The sequence below is a fragment of the Alosa alosa genome, chromosome 2, assembly GCF_017589495.1.
Source record: "Alosa alosa isolate M-15738 ecotype Scorff River chromosome 2, AALO_Geno_1.1, whole genome shotgun sequence".
Taxonomy (NCBI): domain Eukaryota; kingdom Metazoa; phylum Chordata; class Actinopteri; order Clupeiformes; family Clupeidae; genus Alosa; species Alosa alosa.
In genome coordinates, this window is record NC_063190.1 from 29718223 (window position 1) to 29738688 (window position 20466).

A 20466-nucleotide genomic window follows, 5' to 3' on the forward strand; every position below is an offset into this window, starting at 1 on the left:
CTCTCTTTCCTTCTCTATTTCTCTCCTCCTTGCTTCCGCTCTCCCCATATTTCTGTATCTCTATATATCTTCTTCTCTTGCCCTGTTTTTCTTTGTCCCTTGTCCTTCCTCTCTCTCTCTCTCTCTCTCTCTCTCTCTATCTATATATGTTTATCTTTGAATCTCTGTCACCTTCTCTTTTCCACCTCATTGCCCTGTGAGGGAATTACTGAGCTGAGAGCAGGCTTGCTGACACTAAAGCCTGTTTTCTTCTGTGAGTGCAAAATATGGCCGTTTGTATGAAATTTGCCAAACTGTTCTCTTTTTTCCTCAGTGTGTGGGGATATTCATGGACAGTTCTTTGACCTGATGAAACTGTTTGAAGTAGGAGGCTCCCCAGCGACAACCCGATACCTTTTCCTTGGGGACTACGTCGACCGGGGCTATTTCAGTATTGAGGTGAGGGGAAAGTATGCTACTGTGCACTTTTATGGAGACAACAAAACACTCATAAACAAATCCAAGTATCAGCCAGAGGAAGAGGCAGGCTGAGGAAAACTATAACTATAAAAACTACAAGGGAGGGGATGTAACATGAAGTCCTTCTCAGAAATAGCACAGCCTACATTTGACACTTGCATGGTGTAAATTTGATGATACTGTTCATCTATCATTCCAACAACATCTGACATGCTAAACCTTTGTGTGGCTGTCAGTGTGACGACATCTTTGGGCCCCTGTTACTATCTCTATCTAAGCAAAATGGGAGCTTGTTCACCATGGTTGACTGGGTGGTAAAATAGTAATATGTAATATGGTAATAGTTCTCTGATCTTTACCATGGTAATGTGTGTCTATAACGCCCACTGTTAGCAGGCGCTCTGTTCCTGTGCCAGTGTTTGTTCTCCATTTTCTGTCAGCCTTCAAGGGGTCATTAACCCCAAAACATGGAGGACCTAAGGCACTCTGATCTCCCTCCTCCCTTCTCCCTTCCTCTTTCTCTCTCTCTCTCTCTCTCTCTGTCTCTCTCTCTCTTTCTCTCTCTCTCTCTCTTTGTGTCTGTGTGCGTGAGAGAGCGTTATCTGACAGTATTATTTCAAATGATTGAATCTCAAATGAATTGGTCCTTATAGTCCACATCACTCCAGAGACTTGTAAGCTGATCAGTAGAGGCTTTTTTAAGACTTTAGTGCAGCCACTGAGTCTTATGTGCAGTGACAATGGTTGTGATAACATATGTTATGTAATCGTGAAATTGTTCACACCGCCAGATTCAGTCATTGTGTGTGTGTGTGTGTGTGTGTGTGTGTGTATGTATGTGTGTATGTATGTATACGTATGTCATAGCTCACTATTACTTTTTTCATGTTTTCTTCTTCAGTGTGTTTTGTACCTTTGGTCCCTGAAAATCCTCTACCCAAAGACGCTTTTTTTACTGCGAGGAAACCACGAATGTAGACACTTGACAGAATATTTCACCTTCAAACAAGAATGTAAGTACACTGTATATGTCTCGTACCTCTTTTGTGTCATGTTCCACATCCACCCCTGCCTTTATAACCTGCACAGCCACCAAAGGCCTTTACAATTAATTGGCTTTTCCAGGTAATTTTCCAGTTGACCCGCATTCCTGGTCTACATGGTAGACCTGGTTAAAAAGGGACTGGCTCCCATAATGTCATGATACAGCTACAGTAGAGAGGGACACACTCTCTATGGAAGTGAGGAACAGAGTCAAGAGTAGGAAAAGAACTATCCTGCAATTTGAAGCCCTGGTGAAGGTAAAAGGTGCTAAGAGTTACTTCTGCATCTGCTTTCATGGCCTGTTGTCATCTTTGATGGGCAGTAAATTAAGGGTTTGAAAAAACAAAAAACAATTATAAAACAAATGAAGGAAACGTGCAAGGCTGAAAAGTGAAGCTTCTTGACTGTGTCATGCAAAGCTCGCTGAAGAATTGCACAGGAAAGACTGTATGTTAGTTAAGCTCTCACACAGATAAATATTTATGAGTGCAGAAGATAACTGAAAGTGGGTCTTGCCTTGCGTTGACAGCTGAAGTATATTGCTTGTTGCATAATGTATGAAGTTTTGAACTAAAGTTGGGGAAAGGAATGTCACACGATCCCTGTGTCTTAATTTGTGGTTTTCCACCAATGAAATCTGCCTAGTGTAGAAGTGCTTCATTTATCCCCACATCTATGACGTGATGATATTGCCAACCCTCCACCCTTTCTCTTTTCATCTCCTCGTGACTCCACTTTAAGTCCTCTAAGCAAAATATTTCACATCATGTCCTTTTGCTCCTTTGCTAAATCCCATAACGTATAATATAAAAGCACCTCAGAATATCGGAATGTTTTTTCCCACCCAACTTGTCCTATTCTCAGTCCAGATCTTAACTGTAACAACCACATGCATCTGTGAACAAGGGGGATGCTAAGACCCTGATAAAACAATGTTTGTAATGTAGTGCACAATACATGCGTGCATAAAGATCATGTTTAAGGATACATTTGAGTTCAAAACTAGCAAACTCATTGGTTAATAGTGAACTGTCAGTATTGCTAATATTAGCACATCACAGCTGCAACTGATGAAAACTAGCTAGATTACTAACTGATGTATTCCAGTAAAATTTGGTGGCCACGAAATTTCACTTCACTAAATAGACTTGCCAGCTAGTGGAGATGTCAGGTATGTCCATCTTATCATTCACATAACTCCTTCACAGACAGATTTATTTTGGGACATCATACAAGTGAGCAAATATGAAGTAAAAAACCCTTGAAGTGTCATCTAATTTAAAACAAAGTCATTTGCACTTAGCCATATTACAGCTTCAATTTTAGTATCTAGCTTCTACAGAAGTCTGTACCTCTCCAGCCTGTGTCCGTGGGGTGGCAGGGTTAGTTTCTGAGGGAAATGTGCTTTTGCATTCTGTCAGCTATCTCACGCCACACAATTGTCAAGTGTCATGTAAGGTTAATTTTTCTTATATTAAGGTAGATGAAGTATTCCCTACCTTCTCTTAAATTGTAAGTCACTTATATTTAACGTATGGGTTGAATTGTGTTTTTTTCTGAACGGTGATCACAGCAAACTTTTCATTAGCAAATCTGTACAGAAAGGTATAATCTAAGGTATTATGGCCCCTCATGTTCTGTCTTTTTCTACCTGTCTTAGGTAGAATCAAGTATTCTGAGCAGGTGTATGACTCGTGTATGGATGCGTTTGACTGCCTTCCCCTGGCTGCTCTCATGAACCAGCAGTTCCTGTGTGTGCATGGAGGCCTTTCACCAGAGATACACACCTTAGATGATATAAAGAAGGTAGCCATGTGTGTCTCTGTCTTTGTGTATGTGTGTGTGTGTGTGTGAGAGAGAGAGAGAGAGAGAGAGAGAGAGAGAGAGAGAGAGAGAGAGAGAGAATGTGTGGGTGGGTGGGTGTGATGTGCGTCTTTGTGTCTATGTGGGTGTGTGTTTCAGTGCATACTTGAATAATTTGCGATTATATAAAACATGTACAGTATGTCTGCATTGCTTTGTTTGCTTGCATATAAATGTTTTATGTAAATGTGTGCTTAAATGTGTGTCCTTATATGTGTTCGTATGAGTGTGTGGGAGTGCATTTTTTTGTCTGTGTTGAGCATTGTACTTCTTCTGCGCCTCCTCACAGTTGGACCGGTTTAAGGAGCCTCCTGCCTTTGGGCCCATGTGTGACCTGCTGTGGGCTGACCCACTGGAGGACTTTGGGAATGAGAAGACCCAGGAATACTTCAGCCACAACACGGTCCGCGGATGCTCCTACTTCTACAGGTGAGCTCAGTCAGCATCAGTTGAAACCAATGCTGTTCAAACCTTTACAGTCAAGTTTGCCATCTCAATTAATCCAACATGTGTATTCAGTTATAAAACTATGTGGGTGATTCGAGAATAATTTATGATTTACATACTAGGCTGTAAGAAATCAGATTATGCACAATGCATAATTCAGAGACATACTGGAGATAATATTTATTGCATAGGAAGTAGCCATATAGCCATAATTATTGATACATGCTACAATGTCCTTGCATGACATATATTCCCCACACTACACTATATACAGTATTCACATGCACAAATGCATACAAATGCATACTCACCATTCACCGAACAAATGCATACAGGTGCAGTCACATACATGCAAACACTAACAAACACAAATACACATTTCTCATGCTGACACATGATGCCATATGCTGCTTCTTAGAATAGGGGGATTACACTGAACTCTCTGTGTGTGTGTGTGTGTGTGTGTGTGTGTGTGTGTGTCAGTCCTAGTTGTTATGACCCACATTCAGTGTGTCAGGGGAATATGGGCGAAAGGAGAATGGTGGGGGGGGGTTCTATGGTCTCTTCAGGTAGCGTTCATTGTGCATGCATTTGTGTTGGCTGTTCGTTCCTTGCTAAACACTCTATGTAAATATTTCATACTGTGATAAAATTTTGATTGTACCAGGGATGGTCGGACATGTGCTCCATATTTGAGGAGATTGTTTGGTGATGTTTGCTCTTAATCTACCAGCTAAAATAAAACTAATAGGAGTATTTATTTCAGATGGAATCATTGTCAAAGCTCTCTGAGAGAGATTAATATCAAGAAAAAGACAGATGAGCAGACACACGCAGAAGGAGAGCGCTTCTCCTTTCTGGCACAGTGTTGTAGGGCCTTAAATATTCATCCTGGGGAAAGGGGGAGTTGTTGGTGTATGTACAGTATCTCACGGCATTTTTCAAATCACATCAGAAATTGCATAACCTACTGTAAAAGTCTCCATTTTGTGCATGTCTGTGCGTGTACATGTGTGCTTGTGTGTGTGTGTGTGTGTGTGTAAAAGAGAGAAAGAGTGCAAGAGAGAAAGAGAGAGAGCGAGAGAGCGCGAGAGAGAGAGCGAATGAAAGGCTCAGACAGAATGTGCCCAGATTAGACACTAGACATTTTTCTCCTCTGAAATGCATAAGGGGTCTTTCCGTGACCAGCAGCCACTGTTCCAGACTGCCAACATGACTTGCATCCAGCCCAAGCTTCTTGAACGAGAATGCAAAGTAATGACGGCACGCAACCTAGTCCCATTAGCGCCGGAGATTCAGAGACCATAAAGTTACGGCTACATGAAACCCATCCAGCACTGACCTCAAAAAGGAACTGGCAATGGCTAATTAACTTGTTACAACACTCTCATTCAATTGCATTCATTTCCAAGATGCCATTCAGGTTTTTAGGTCAATTAGGGGAGCTAGAACAGTATCACAGGGCAGAAACTTGAGGCACATTTATATCCAGGCTCGGTCACCTGAGGAGGCAGGAAGGCAGTTTTTATTAGATGTCCCCATACTGGCTTTGCATTCTTATATGAGGAGCTGGTGTGGGGACACAAGACAATCTAAGCACTCTAAGGAGTCAGTATTGCAAAAATGGAGTCCTATCCACACGATAGCCTCTTGTGGTCATGCCTTGTACATCACTGTGTCTACCACCAAAGCAGGAGACTCAATGTAATGATGACTTTAACTACTGAACAAGAGGTGTCAACCATTTTGAGCTTGAGACATAGTTTGAAAAACATGAACGGGTCTGCTGACGCAGTAGTGAAACAGGCACCATTCAAAAACAGCTTCCCAGCGTTAGTCTATCTTAAGTCATCACGGTCAGCCGTCATAGTACCTGTGAACACAGAAAGCAATAATACATGAACCTTAGTTCAAATGCCATACTACATACAAGATGCAATAATGAATAAATAAATAGTTAGTCCCCACAAGTTTTATACATTTTTGGCAACCCATCACCACTGTATATAGAGGGTATCAGTTGGATTACGTAATGATCTGTGGCAGGACCGGCAGGGACTGTGTATTCATTTTTGTTGACATTCGTTGACATGCTCATTTGTCTATGTGTCCCCAACTTCCACTGCATGTCAGCCAAAACAACATTCAGATTTTAGACCTACTGAAAAGATTTATGAACAGTTATGACAATGCAGTTAATCTTGTTTGGGCAAAATATATGCCACTCTTGCTGCTGCTACTGTTTTGCAGTATAAAGAGGATAAAAACGCATACACATCCAAGTCTGATCCTGGGTGCTGGACAAAAAAATGACGATGAAAAAGAGGAAAAAGTCCGCAACACCAGTATATGCTCCCAATTTATGTTTTATTTACCGTGACGTTTCGGGCCAGTGACGTCACGTCTGATGAAGGGCTTGAGCTGGCCCGAAACGCTACTGTTTTGCAATCATTTGGCCAACAGCTAGAGACTGTGCAAACTTCTTGGTGAGGGTGAGTGAAAAAGAGTGAACCAGTCAGCTAATGCTGTGTAAATTCCTTATTCATTATAACAACCAACACACTCCAAATATAGTGTCAAAATAAATATGTAGATAAATCATTAAAACATTTGAACATGCTTTTAAATACTCTTCATTATATCTAATGCAACTCAAATCTTTTTTTAACCCCCCCACCCCCCACCCCAATCTTTGGAGGACTTTTTTTTCCTTTCTTTTTTTCTCTTTGTTAGTAGTGCAGAACTTTGTGATAAACATTAATTTGTTCTATGTCTGTTGGGAAAGGTAGTAGGCCAAGTAGTTTTTGACAGCAGTATCCTCCCACACACTCTGTCAGAGATTACTGGCACATCTTGATAGGATTCAGGAACTAGCTAGGTGATATCATACAACTGTTATGCATCACAATGTTCTAAAATTAACATTTTTTTACAAATACACAACTATGTAATGTTGATTTGTGTATTTCATGGGCCTTAAATATATATACATATATATATATATTTAAAACATTTGAAATGCCTGAAGATCACTGTGTTGAGCATTATGTGAGCAAAGCAATGTCTGTGTCCCTGTGTTCCTTTAATAGTATTCACTGCTGTTGTAGTAAGGCACACATATGGTGCCCGTGCATGAACTGACTGAATCATTTCAGCTACATGCACAGTCAGGAGCTAACACTAACGGGTTTGTGAGGACCTGACCCCTGGCTGCGGGCTTGCCAGTAGATGCCACAACAGATTTGGGCCAATCAATGTCAGTGGTTGATTCAACATCATTAGCGTATAGCAAGAGTACAGAGTTCTAAACTGAGATACTATACACCGTGTGTAAGTGTTGTATCGGAGAGTATCAGAACATGTGCTCCCTCACTTTCAGATATCGCAACCTTCAGGCAATTACATTTTAATTCTGTTTTGTGGTATTGTATTATCACATTCCTCTAGTCAAACAGTGACCACTTGTTCTTTACATTTGGCTGACACATTTTTAGCCAAAACGACTAACAACATGGACAACATACCTTTTGTGTCAAGCTTGTCAATATGTAGTTATTTTTCTCCATTTTCTTTTCTCCAACTCATGGGTTGTCGAGGTTACAATAACAGAAGCTGGAGATATACACATGCAGGCTGGTGTCTGAAGTGAATAAAGGCTGGTACACTAGACTAGATACAAGAGAAGGCCCATGCCTTCAATCCCACTATAGCTGCTACAAAAGTAGGGGGGAAAAACACAAGTGCCCACACTCTATCCAGCCAGTATCATCCCAGCACTGTGATCCATCCCACAATTCCCAAGAGCTCTGTAATATGCTGTTGCCATGACAACCAGTTCCTCCTGCCCAAACTCGAGAGAATGATAGAGAGAGGGGGAGAGGAAGAAGTACTGTTGTGAGGGAGAATGAGAGAGAGAGTGTCAGAGAGGTAGCACAATGGAGATGTCAAACTAACTTGTAAATATTTAGATGTAAAAGACAGGAAGCAAATATAAAATGGTTACATAGTAAACACATGAAGGCTCATCCATACAGTGACAATGAGCAGAGTACAGTTTAGACTGTGCAAACCTACTGTATCATTAGCAATATAACCAGGGAGAGTGAGCCTTATGTTTGGTTTGAATTCAACATTAATATGATATTTTAGCAGTCTTATTTTGCATTCAGACACAAAGTATAAACATTTATTTACATTTTATATATTTTTACTTGCTTTTGCATGGTGAATGGAGAATTAAGGATGAATTAGTGTGAAGTTTTGAAGCAGAGAGAATGTGTGTGTGTGTGTGTGTGTGTGTGTGTGTGTGTGTGTGTGTGGTGTGTGTGTGTGTGATACATGAGGGTCTTGAAATGAATGGTTACTCACAGCATCTGTGGCCTTACAGCGCCTCTTCTGGTGAGGTTTGTGAAATGCAGGCAGACAACACTGTGTACTGGCGATGGGAGCCCATAATGCCCTGCGTTTGTTTTATCTGTCACTATTCAGATTTCTGATGTCTGCTCTCTGCTTTTTCTCTTCCCACTGCAGTTATCCAGCCGTCTGTGAGTTCCTACAGAACAATAATTTATTATCAGTCATCAGAGCACACGAAGCACAAGATGCAGGGTACGGATGATTTTTAAAAAAAAAACAAAATTAGGATGATGTTCTCTCAGTGTTTATCTTTGCTGTGTTGACCATTACAGTATCTGCATCAGGTGTGCAAATTTGTGTAATACAGAGTAATAATCAAACGAATCAAAATGCCTGTCTCTTTTTCTCCCGCCAATCCCATAGATATCGGATGTACAGGAAGAGTCAGACTACAGGCTTCCCCTCACTCATAACCATCTTTTCAGCACCAAACTACCTTGACGTTTACAACAACAAAGGTGAGTGGTACATTCAAAATGAGGTGTCTGTATAATATTTTTTCTAAAGATGTGGGGGAAAATGAGGGTAGCATTATTATCAATGCGAAGAGAGACATAATGGATTCAAAATGTCTATTCGGTGTCTATGTGGTCGTGTTGTTTGTGTTGATTTCATTTGGCATCACGTCGCAGTATTGTAAGGCAGTGCAATGCTCAGTGATGTGCGGTTTTGTGTTTGTGTGTGGTGTGAGCGTGGGAGTGACTGTCAGCCTGACTGACTGCCTCCATGTGGGGTTATCTTTCCTGATAGAACAGGGTCAGCAGCTGTAGAGCTAAACAGCGCCATCTAGAGGACACGGTTTCAGTCCGTCTCAGTTGCACATCCAGTTATATTAGTCGCATGCACTGAAGACATGCACTTTATGCCACAGAAATCAAGCTAAACGCAGGGGTGTATGTATGGGTGTGGGTGTGTTTCCCCATGTGATTTTGCTTTTCTTTCTACGCAAAGTGAGTGGGTACGTGTATGCTGTTTTTGATATCTAACTCACTCTATCCTCCTATAGCGGCAGTACTTAAGTATGAGAATAATGTCATGAACATCCGGCAGTTCAACTGCTCCCCACATCCTTACTGGCTGCCCAACTTCATGGACGTGTTCACCTGGTCCCTCCCTTTCGTTGGAGAGAAAGGTAAGACCCGGTACCACATATGAGAACCCACACCGCCAAAAAAACTACTATGTCGCCCATCTTTTCAAAGGCCCTCAAAGGCCCCAAAATTTGTTTTTGAAAAGTTACTACTAAAGCGTGAAGCTTGTGGAGCTTGAAGCTTGTGGAGACCACACAGTCAGATCTAAAACTAAAACATGTACTGTATGTGAAATATGGTTCATATTTAGTTAATACATTTTTCCTCTTTGAACCCCCCACCCCTTCCAGTCACAGAGATGCTGGTGAATGTGTTGAGCATCTGCTCTGATGACGAGCTTATGGAGAATGATGGAGAAGAGGTCTTCGACGGTAAGACTGGCGTCATAACTAAATTGCCCTTCAACCTTGGTTAAAGAAAGTAAAGGTCTTCATATTCTGAAAGATTTTTTTTTTCTCTACATAATGTGGACATTTTTATGGAAACAAAACTCGTGGCACAGGCAAACTTATGCAGTTTTTTGCAATTGTTTCTCTCATTAGCCAATGCAGCAGCTGCCAGGAAAGAAGTGATCAGGAACAAGATCCGAGCCATTGGGAAGATGGCCAAGATGTTCCAAGTCCTGAGGTGAGTGTTCTTTCATTACTGACCCCAACAGTTAATCAAAGACCTACACACTACATACAACACTTGCACACGCAGCACATGTACAGAACGTATTTTGTGTGTGTGTGTGTGTGTGTGTGTGTGTGTGTGTGTGTGTGTGTGTGTGTGTGTGTGTGTGTTTAGAGAGGAGAGTGAGAACGTGCTGACCCTGAAGGGCTTGACCCCGACCGGAATGCTGCCCAGTGGAGTCCTGTCTGGAGGAAAGCAGACCTTACAGAGCGGTGAGCAGTGTGCCAGGGGCTCTTCTGGACCTACACCTCTCTACACCTTCCTCCTGTTCTTTCTTTCTTTTCTTATTTCTTTCTTTCTTTCTCTCCCTCTTTTTTTACCTTTCTGTCTTTCTTTCTTTATTTCTTCCTGTCTATATTCTCCTATCCATCCCTTCTTTCCCAAGTGAAGTCACGTTTTACACCAGAGAGCCCCATGCTAACCTAGTGTATGTTAGTTATACTAACCTACTGCCGGCCCTATAGTGTATGTGAGTGGGCCAACAGCTAGCCCCAGTGTGGATGAGCGTGCGGCCCCTGGGCCTGTGCACTTGGTGCGTTGGTGTGACCGCATGTCTCTGGCCTGGTTTGCCACTCCACTGCCGCTGCTGTTCCTTTCCTCTGCATATCGCTGTTGCATGGCTTGTTCAGGAGTAACCCACTCGCCTCCTTTCCCCCTCAGCCACCATTGAGGCCATCGAAGCCATCGAGGAGGAAGATAAAGATGGAGAAGGTAAACATGGGCCCCATCACTTGAAACCCCCCTTTCAAGCCTTAAGGCACATGATAGGGGGACAGCCGAACATTAAGTAAAGGATAATGTATTGTCCGCCGGTAATTATCAGAAAATAAGTCCCGACAGGGAGAACAGAACCCCGACACGCAGCGGAGGGGTTGTGCTTCGACCTTATCCCGCTTATTACACGGCTACTTGCCAAAACGAGAAAAGAAACCTAACACAATGAATCTTTAAAAATGATTTTGCTACCGTTTCGTGTCTTCCGCTGACAAAATAAATAGTTCGCCACACAGATAGAACTTGACAGTTTCAGATGTTGCATGGCAACGTCTTACTAGCTTACTTTCCCTTTCAATGAAATCCCATTGCAATAAGCGAACGGAATTCTTGCGGAGGGATATGAAAGACGTTAATCAACCCGTTGCCATTGACAGCGGTGATTATATACTTTGCCGGTGATTTATATAGATTTAACATAGGCCCGAACGTTGGGAAGGCCCATTCATGTGAATGGAACTTTCTGCAGCACTCTGAAGAGCCGTGTAATAAGCATCCATACACTAGTATACAACTGATGGGGTATCCCGTGGATTTTTCAGTACTGTACAAGTTTTGACATCACATCACGTTATAATGTAATGTAGCGGATATGTGGATTTTTCTAGACATTTTAGGCAACAACTTTTTGACATTGCCTTAGATGGCACCTAATTCACATTTCATAATTCTTGTTGTAATTAAACTAAACTTACAAGTGCACTAAGTAAACTCTCCAGTTAAAGCTAAATCCTTATAAACCAGATACTTGAAGTCCAGTCTTGAAGACCCTTTATGTGGCATTCTGCTAACTGATATGCTTTAAATGAAATGCATGGTGGAAGTGCATGATAGATTATTTTTTCGTGCTTAGGCATGACTTCCCATTTGGACTGATACATGTTTTCATTCAGATGCTCTATTCTTTCTTAACTCTGGCTTAGCATGTGAAAGCACATGGAGCAAACAACTCTGCCTTAACCACTTTCCATCCTTCTCACACATACGCCAAAACTAACAATGCTCAAAATCCTGGTGCACTATTAAAGGAGAATTCCGGTGTGATATTCACCTAAAGTGTATTGAAACATGATACCGAGTGTGAACGTATGTCTCATAGCCCATCTCGGCTTGTCCCCTGCACTCCAAAATTTGGCGCTAGTTAGCCGATGCTACCAACAGCTTTTTCAATAGTGGTGCTTCGCATCGGGCTAGCCATGCAAATAAATCACTGTTTTACACCCATTTACTTAGGCTCAATGTATCTCCACACTTCATTGGTAGACTTCCGAGGGCCCTGACATTTAAAAAAAAAACGACATTGAGAACTTTGAAAAAGCACTAGTAGTTTACTTACAAGACGATTTATACTGACAGTATCTTCAAGTTTACGCTTGCAGCCATCTTGAATTTAGTCCGCGATAAGTCGAAAGCAACGAAAGTAAGAATGAACAGGTATGATAAGGGATCAGATTCCAAAAATAATTCAGTGGAAATGCATGGATTCCAGTTTCTTCCAGTAGCAGCAATCCTAGTAGATATGAAAACAGCACTAGTTCCAAGATTCAAGCAATACATAAGTATAGTTTTGCAAGAATGCAAGATCTTGGAAATGCAAGTGGCTGTAATGTAATGATAAATTGTGGTTACTCATAGTACCTATAGTCACTACTATAGTTACTCCTATGTGGTTTGTTTATGACTGCATATGATGAAGAAGAAGAAATTCAAATCTCTTGCATCCAGACCAGGGAGCAATTATGTGTCTTTTTTATCAGTAAATCTAAATCTACGGATGGTTCAGACACTCTCTCAGACATTATGACAACACTGCATGTGCTCTTTTCCATCTCAAACCTGTCTCTGGCCTCTCCACAGCCATCCGAGGCTTCTCTCCCCAGCACAAGATCAGCAGCTTCGAGGAGGCCAAAGGCCTGGATCGCATCAACGAGCGTATGCCGCCACGCAGGGAAAGCGTCAACCACGTGGGCCAGTCCATGGGCAAGATGAACATGTCCGAAGCCAACGGCACGGACGATAACAGCAACATCCAGTGATGGCGCTCGCTGCCACCGCGTCACCTACAGTCCACGCCCCTGCAGCGTCCAACCCTGCAGGATTATTTGCCAAACTGTTATTTAAGGCCTCAGAGTACTGACAAAAAACAAACAAACAAACAAACAATTAACATACAAACAAAGTCCATCAGCGTACAACACCACTGCTCCAGGTTTCTTATTAGAGACATCAACTCAAACAATTTTTTCAGACCTCTTGTGCACTGTAGCTGGTCAAGACAGATGTTGCTGAGAGTCTGAGCGCTGCAGCGGTGCCACCTTTGCCAATGGGAAGAGTTCCCACTCTGTGTCAGGGGGTGGGGGCGGGTGGGGAGGGGGGGGGGGGTTATTGGACTAAGTGTAGTGGGTGGGTTTGGGGGAGAGGTGGGATTTGAAGTTTGTGAAGCGTAGGAAGTGTTTTTCTTTTTTTTTTTAAGGAGAGTGGGTCGCCCCAGGGGACCGTGCCCACCCAATCAATTTGACTCTGCCCACTTTAAGTGGGCGGGATTTAAGGATTAGAGCTCTGATAGGCCTGATCCATCACAGCTCCTCAGGAGGGGGAGGCCCTCTTCCAGTTCCAATGCCACGCACACATTTTACAGTTCTCATCAGGTCTGCTCATGAGCTCATCTCATCCAAAAGTTATCTCACTACTCAACATGTTTTTGCTACTAGTATTAATCAATGTGAATTTACAGATTAAAAATCATGTTTTTAAAGAAAGGATATTTAAAAGGAAAATATGGACATTTTAATACTCGCATTGCAGTCTTACCTGAGAATTTTTATTTATTGATTTCTTTTTTGGTAAGATGCCACGATCTGAAACCAGAGAGGGTGTGGAGGTGCTTGTGTGTATGCGTGGCGATGGACTCATCACTGTAAGCACGGTCTGTCCAGGATGCGCTGAAGAGAATAGGTGCTGCAAGAGGACCACTGAGTTTTGCCACTGGCACCACCTACCTGATTGTTTCTCACATGCCTGTAACTCAAGAGAAAGAATGCACATCGTATGACAAATAAATATATATATATATATATAAATTATGATAATAACATATATATAAATATATTATATTATTAACAATAATGAAGACAATGATTTTTAATAGCATCTACAGTATGGAACGCATCAATGCATGCAATTAAGTTCCCTATTGATATGTGAAATTATAATTGTGATGTTTTTCAGTATGGTAGACTTGAATTTTTTCCCTCTTCAAATTATATTTGTAAAATTATATTTTGTTTTTTTTATATGTTATTTTTTTAATTATTTACTCTTTGTTTAATTTCTGTTTCTTCCATGTTTTCATCAATATTATTTTGTTATTGTTGATTTTATTTTTGTATTGTTTTGCTGTACAGGCATTTAAGCTCTTTTTAAGGTGTGAAGCCTTGTGTTTTCTCTGTTCAGTTGGTGTACAGAAGTTGTTCAGTAGTGTGAATGAACATATTACTCAGTGAAAAGCAACATTCAGGCTGCCAAAGCATGATCGCATGGTTTATTCAGATGTAAACAAATCTGACACAATGAAATCCTGTGTCTCACTTTTAAAAGGAAAGAAATATATTCTCATTATGATAATTGATGATATTCTTATTTAATTAAGCTTATTATTATTTTATTTTCTGTTCACTGTTTTCTGATCCTTGTTTGGTCGAGATGTGGTTTATTTCAAAGAAGGACTTTCATGAATTTAACTTGTGGCTATATTTTCTGGTATTTTTCTCTAGAACTATGTTTTCGCATTTGACTTCCTCAATGATACACACATTGTAAGCATGCCCTATGGGACAAATCACTTTTTTACTCTTGAATAAAATATGCATGAATTAATAATGTCACCTCCTTGTCTTTGTCTCAGAATGACCTCTCAGCAGTGTTCCATTGCACTATTAGCACTCTTGTCTTCAGGGTGTTGGTGTGTATGTGTGAGTGTGCAGTGTTTCCCACAGAATTAGATTCTATTTGTGGTGGTAGGTTTGCAGAATTAACTTGAATGCAACAGTTTTTAACAAATTAGCACAGCGTGGTTATGATGCTGGAAAATCATTGTGTGGTGGTCAATGTTGATATTGTGGTGGGTCGCCACAAATAAGTCAATGTATGGGAAACACTGAGTGTGTGTGTGAGAGAGAGAGAACAGAATATTTTAAAAGGAGGAACTGTGCTCTTGATCTCAACCCGAACCAGAAACCGGTGACCAATCAGAACCTGACTGGATGTCCATTTTTCCATGAGGCCATTCCATCTGCATCCTGCCATTATTCCACAGGAAGCTCAGGAAATGGCACACAGCCCAACTGCACCCACCTATCTCTACAAACAGCACTGGGTGTTCAGCTGCAGGCACACAGTCACACACTAGTATGCCTTACCGCCTCATATGAATCATACAGGAGGAGAATAGTCATCAGACCCATCACACTCTCATACACACACACACACACACACACACAAACACTCACTCACTTATAACTACAGGAGCTTTTACAAAGGGTATTTTGGCGTTAGACTTATATTAGACATACACAAACACACAGGCATCTGTTCCAGAACAATAATTGATTATCGACAAAAACTAAAGTGCCATTGAAAGAAGACATGGATTTCCTCATATATTCTCTGCTGTTGATGTCTGTCCAGTATATTTCAGCTGGTAGGTCATGTTTTCATTATTCTCTATGACTGTTCATAGTGTCCATGCTTTGAGTGTCTAGTATTGCCATTTTCTCACACCAACAGTAAATGTAAATAGGAAATTATCCATGTACTTAAATTGCAGTTAGAAAGAAACTCAGATACCAAAATTACAGTTGTATCTACAGATAGCATTGGAACCAATGTATCAACGATCTTACCCACAACACAAGGCCCCACAAGCACAGGTGAGTGTGCCATTGATGATGTGTGTTATTGATAACAACCTTTAGCATCACCAATACAACTCTTACTTTTGTGAAACGAATACAGAATTTAAATATTCACAAAATTTAAATATTCCTCTTAAGAAAATGTTTAGAAATAACTTCACATGAGAAAACTTGTTTTGTGGTCTAAGCTGTGACATCACAAAAAACCCTGCCAAGTCATGTGACCACAAGTGCAGCAAAAGAAAAGGGGCACACAGAAGCCATTGTAACTTTGACGCCACTTGTCAGTCCAAAAGGTAATTCCACCCTGCCTTTCATACTATGCACAGCATGAGACTGTATAGTTCATAGTTCCCCCTCAATGGTTAATTTATATTTAATATTTGTACTTCATTGAAGCAACAAGGGCAACATTTTGTTATATTAAACTATTTGTATAATAATTTCTATTGTATAGTCATGTGAGGTAGACACGTGTCGTTCCCATGCAGCAGCCTACCAGGATGCACTATGGTTCTGTGACCTGAGATGGAACATCCCTTGAAAAATGCTGATCTTTTTTTTTTTTTTTTTACTTCCAGTTAAAGCAACATATTTTGCATATTATGTTGCAAACACAGAATTTTTGTTTGTTTGTTTGTTTTTTGTGTGCTCATGGTGTAAGCTGGTTTCATGCATTTTAAGAAGTTTGCATTTCTGACTCTGCACTACTGCTAACATTTCAGTGACATCACTGATCTCTGTCATTTCCCAGGGAGCCCCTCCATTATTAGCTCCTCCTCTTCCACAGAGGCACCGCAAACTGGCACAGCAGGTATGTCAGTGTTGAGTTAGTGATAGTATATACATCCAAAAAGGTACAAACAATATCTGTCATCAATGCCTTGTAGGCATGTTAAATTGAAATGGAAAGTGATCATTAGTGATGATCAATACATCTGCATAATAATCAACACATCTGCAATGTAGTTAGTAACGGCATTACAGTAGCCTACCAGTTGTGTCAGTCAAAAATAAAGAAAAAAAAAAATCTAACTAATTTCAGGGAACCAGGCACAGGAATTAAATTAATCTTGTTTGTATATTGCAGGCAATTTTACAAGGTTCCACTCCACGGCCTCATCACCGATATTCTTAACAAGCCCAGGTTCTCAAATGGATGAGGTCTTAACTTTCACTCCACACCCATCTACCTCCAGCTCAAGTCAGTCCTTCACAAATATGTTTCATTGTCACTTTTAAAATAATGATGGAGATGTACAAATAACTGCTGAAACAGACTGCAAATGCCGCATGTTTATGTAGGTGATGGCCACTTTAAAAAAAGGCCAAACTTCGGCAATCATTCATTGCAAATAAAAATGTAATGCAATACCAGAAAAAGAACTCCTCGGACTCTACAGATTTATTTCATGCACTTGCTTATAGGTCCACAGTTGTTGGAGGCAACAACACCAACCCAGAGTAACTCCCAAAAGAACTCATTACTGGAACCATCTCCCACTCCTACGACACAGCCAGGAAGTAGCCTCACCATGCTGGCCTTTGGTATGGTTTGTTGTTCATGCTTTGCATGGCTCATGCTACTGCACAATATACAGTAACTAACCGGTGTGTATACTTTCTATGTTTATATAATTTCCATACCAAACTGTTCTGATCTCTTCTGATAAAGGAGTGATGGGATTCATTCTCATTCTCATCGTCATCATGGTGATTTTGGTGACAGCTGTAAATATGAGAGGATGGTGCAATAACAACGAGGAAAAAGGTGACTTGACTTGTGTGACTTAGGGTGTGTGTGTGTGTGTGTGTGTGTGTGCGTGCGTGCACGTGCATAGGTTAGCATGGGAACACCCAGACCTTTACAATTGTTTATTTGGGAGTGGGTCTGGAAAAGGTTCATTGACTTACGACTTCCAGCAAGGGCGTAACTAGCAGTGAAATTAAACTTAAATTGGTACATTAAACACTTACCAAATTGTTTAAAAAATGTAGCAATCTAAAACTACGATTTTAAATGCAGTTGTTAACTCAATTCCAAAGAAATACACGTCCATGCCAGATCAGCGATTGTATTTGCGTGCCAGTGTTTTAGGGACATTGGAAATGGGCTTCAATGGCCTCTTGGCCAGACGGACCTGAAGAGCAAATCTCAAATTTGCCAAAAGGTCATATGGGTATTCCCAGGTTAGGGATAGGCATCATGAGGATTAAAACACAACATGGAAGGTTGAGAGTGGACAGAACAATCCCTATAGCTGTCCAACATATCCAAGCTGGAATAGCTTATGTTTTCTGTAAGCTAGAAACGCACACCTCTACATTTCTCCTTTTGTAACTGAGCACAGTCCTCTGTCAGGCTTCCATCTCCACATACAGTAAATGTGCCTCTATACACCGTACCACAGAGACCCTACAGGCTGAATCCATTCATTCAGTTCCCTCTGATTGGTTAACTAGTTAATTTAAAACTATGAAAGGGTCTAATGCCACAGCATTTTCACAATCACAGTAATTCATTTTCATTTTATCTCTATTCATAAATCTAAATGTACGTAGATATGTGTTACATCTGTTACAGTACAGTACTGAAAAGGCAAATTCCTCAGGATATATTATTTTTTGTTCCTAACAGGTAAAAAGAGTTTGGAATCTGTCATCATTGACAGGTATGAATTTCAAGCAAGCACATTTGTAGGGATTAATGTCATAAAAGTAGATGTTGTTCGTGAGGAGGTAGAGGTTTGTGTTGAACAAGGCTGTTCTATACATGACACCATGCTATTTGGGGACTGCAAAGGTCCCGAACACAAGATGCAACTAATACAATATGTAAAGTTAAGTGACATAACATGCAGATAGGATATTAAACAATAAGAAAAATTTTGGTACAAAATCTGATTGACTTATTTTATTTAATTCCTTTCAGCAACTTTGCAACCAATGGAGAGAAAGAGAGCATCACACTTGTCTCTGTGAGGACCCTTAATACAGAAAGTGGTAAGGCCATTACACCACATTAAAGTTCAACATGCGATACATAATTTTGTTTTGTTTATCAAGTGTAGAGCAAACAAAAGCAGAGAAGAAAAGGAAGAAGGAAAAAAGTAACAGAGAGAGAGAGAAGTAGAATAGAAACTGACAGGATTATAACAGAACAAATGGCATGCCTGTGTCCTGTCTGATAACAGATACAGATTCTCCTCACCTTTCATCGGTCCACAGCACAATGTTAGACAATGAGGAACTATAGAGGTCTGCAAAGATTAACTCATCTCAGAGTCTGAACTCAAAGGTAATGTTTGGGATTTACATGATCCGGCACCACACATATTGCTCACTAAATGCTAAAAAGGTAATACCTATAGGCACATTAATGTTTAAATGATTAATCAAGAGTATTGCTAAATGACTCACAGTTGACTTAACCATTTTAATAATCTTATTCTCTGAAATCTCATGCAAAGTGCCTTTTGTTTACAGCTGGATGAATACAAGAAGAGTCTGCAGAAACACTACAAAAAAGTTTTAATTAGGCTACTGAATAAATATAGTTTATTTGATGTTATTTATTTAGTGATAGGACAGAGTCTACATGACTGGTTGATTGGCTCTATGCTACTCCAGTAGCCTCATTGACACCAGACCGCATATCTCAATTGAGAGTGGGTCTGGAAAGGTTTCATTGACTTATGACTTCGAGGGCTGTAACTAGCAGTGAAATAAAAAAATGGGTGCATTAAAATCTTACCAAATCAGTTGAGAAGTGCAGCAATCGAATCTTTCTTCTAAACAAAGGTTTTAAATGCAGTTGTTTACTCAATTCCAAAGAAAATGCTTGTCCATATCTGTTTAACCCTGTCGCCATCAGCGCTGCAGCCATTGGTTGTTTTGAATGCACTGCTCTATTTGTCATCATATAAAGCCCGCCCCATGACGGATTAGTGAATGGGATTGGTATCTGGGTTTTTGGAACATTGAAAATGACCGTCAGTGGCCTCCTTGACAGACTAACCTGCGGAGCGAATTTAAATTTGCTAACCGGTTTCGTCTCGGTTTTCCCAGGCTACTACCGCAACCTAGGCTTTCTATAACATATTATGGAGCTTAGCATTCATGTGAGCAGAAAATGAAAAAGCAAGCAAGGTTAAATTAACTTACATTCAATGGTCTTATCATTTCCAGCAGTGTCAGGCCTTTTGTGTGTTAAAGGAAAATTCCGGTATTTAGCACTTTGAGTCCCTTTTCTGGTTTGTTTTGGATGAACTAGTGGTGGACACCGAAATTTTGATGATTGGTCCTGTCTCGACTTTTCTGACTCGTTTTGAATCGCCTTTACTGCTTCAGAGTGGCTGCAACAGGCATGCACAAACATGTCCTAAAACAACCCTTAACGTTCGTTTTCAAAACTGTGCAACTCACCGAGTGGTTAAAATATATCGGTTCGGTGCAATGTATGATTTCCAGCCGTCTTATTTGCTATTGTGGAACTATTTTTTCAGACACCTCACGACCGCGTATAAACTTCCGTTCAATATTTGAGCCTGAAGCATAGGCGCTGGCGCAGTAATATCAACGTGCAATTAGTCTTCCAACAGAAATCAATGGGATTTTACAAAATGCCAAATAAAACACGACAGAAACTGTATTTCGCTATGCTACTTGTTTTGGAACATCTAGTATTTTTTTTTTTTTTTTAAACATTAAAAGTCTTCTTCTTAATTTAACCAGAACAATATTGGTCATTTTCAACATGGCAATACAGAGCCCCTAAGGGGATA

The 20466-nt window shown here is 40.6% G+C and overlaps 2 protein-coding genes across 4 annotated transcripts in view; both read left to right on the forward strand.

The window, feature by feature from the left end:
• Positions 1 to 13115, forward strand: part of ppp3ca (protein phosphatase 3, catalytic subunit, alpha isozyme) — a 35390-nt gene extending 22275 nt beyond the window's left edge. Inside the window, exons 3-14 of one of the 2 annotated variants that reach the window (XM_048238016.1) lie at positions 314 to 438; positions 1361 to 1472; positions 3164 to 3309; positions 3656 to 3795; positions 8344 to 8421; positions 8593 to 8687; positions 9236 to 9361; positions 9611 to 9691; positions 9863 to 9947; positions 10110 to 10207; positions 10656 to 10706; positions 12627 to 13115. In XM_048238016.1, the coding sequence (XP_048093973.1) occupies positions 314 to 438; positions 1361 to 1472; positions 3164 to 3309; positions 3656 to 3795; positions 8344 to 8421; positions 8593 to 8687; positions 9236 to 9361; positions 9611 to 9691; positions 9863 to 9947; positions 10110 to 10207; positions 10656 to 10706; positions 12627 to 12805 (1316 nt within the window). In that variant the 3' untranslated portion in view covers positions 12806 to 13115. The remainder of the gene's footprint in view (positions 1 to 313; positions 439 to 1360; positions 1473 to 3163; positions 3310 to 3655; positions 3796 to 8343; positions 8422 to 8592; positions 8688 to 9235; positions 9362 to 9610; positions 9692 to 9862; positions 9948 to 10109; positions 10208 to 10655; positions 10707 to 12626) is intronic. The other variant, XM_048238017.1, reaches the window with a different exon arrangement.
• A 2046-nt stretch (positions 13116 to 15161) lies between these two features.
• Positions 15162 to 19443, forward strand: ecscr (endothelial cell surface expressed chemotaxis and apoptosis regulator). 2 transcript variants are annotated; one of them, XR_007192129.1, is made up of 11 exons: positions 15162 to 15468; positions 15638 to 15697; positions 15871 to 15978; positions 16437 to 16496; positions 16773 to 16886; positions 17111 to 17230; positions 17358 to 17453; positions 18321 to 18354; positions 18615 to 18685; positions 18911 to 18980; positions 19169 to 19443. XR_007192129.1 is itself a non-coding variant. In XM_048230909.1 (11 exons), the coding sequence occupies exons 1-10, from the start codon at positions 15414 to 15416 to the stop codon at positions 18936 to 18938; spliced, it is 780 nt and encodes a 259-aa protein (XP_048086866.1). In that variant the 5' UTR covers positions 15162 to 15413; the 3' UTR covers positions 18939 to 18980; positions 19169 to 19443. The 2 variants fall into 2 exon arrangements, 1 of the variants encoding a protein (XP_048086866.1); XM_048230909.1 differs by having other exon boundaries at positions 18877 to 18980.
• The last annotated feature ends 1023 nt before the right edge of the window (positions 19444 to 20466 follow it).

Excerpts from the sequence above, each read along its gene's own strand:
- ecscr (XM_048230909.1), top strand. The coding sequence starts at position 15,414 with ATGGATTTCCTCATATATTCTCTGCTGTTGATGTCTGTCCAGTATATT. Across the intron at positions 15,979-16,436 it reads GCCACTTGTCAGTCCAAAAG|GGAGCCCCTCCATTATTAGC; the intron begins GTAATTCCACCC and ends GTCATTTCCCAG. Across the intron at positions 18,686-18,876 it reads GACCCTTAATACAGAAAGTG|ATACAGATTCTCCTCACCTT; the intron begins GTAAGGCCATTA and ends GTCTGATAACAG.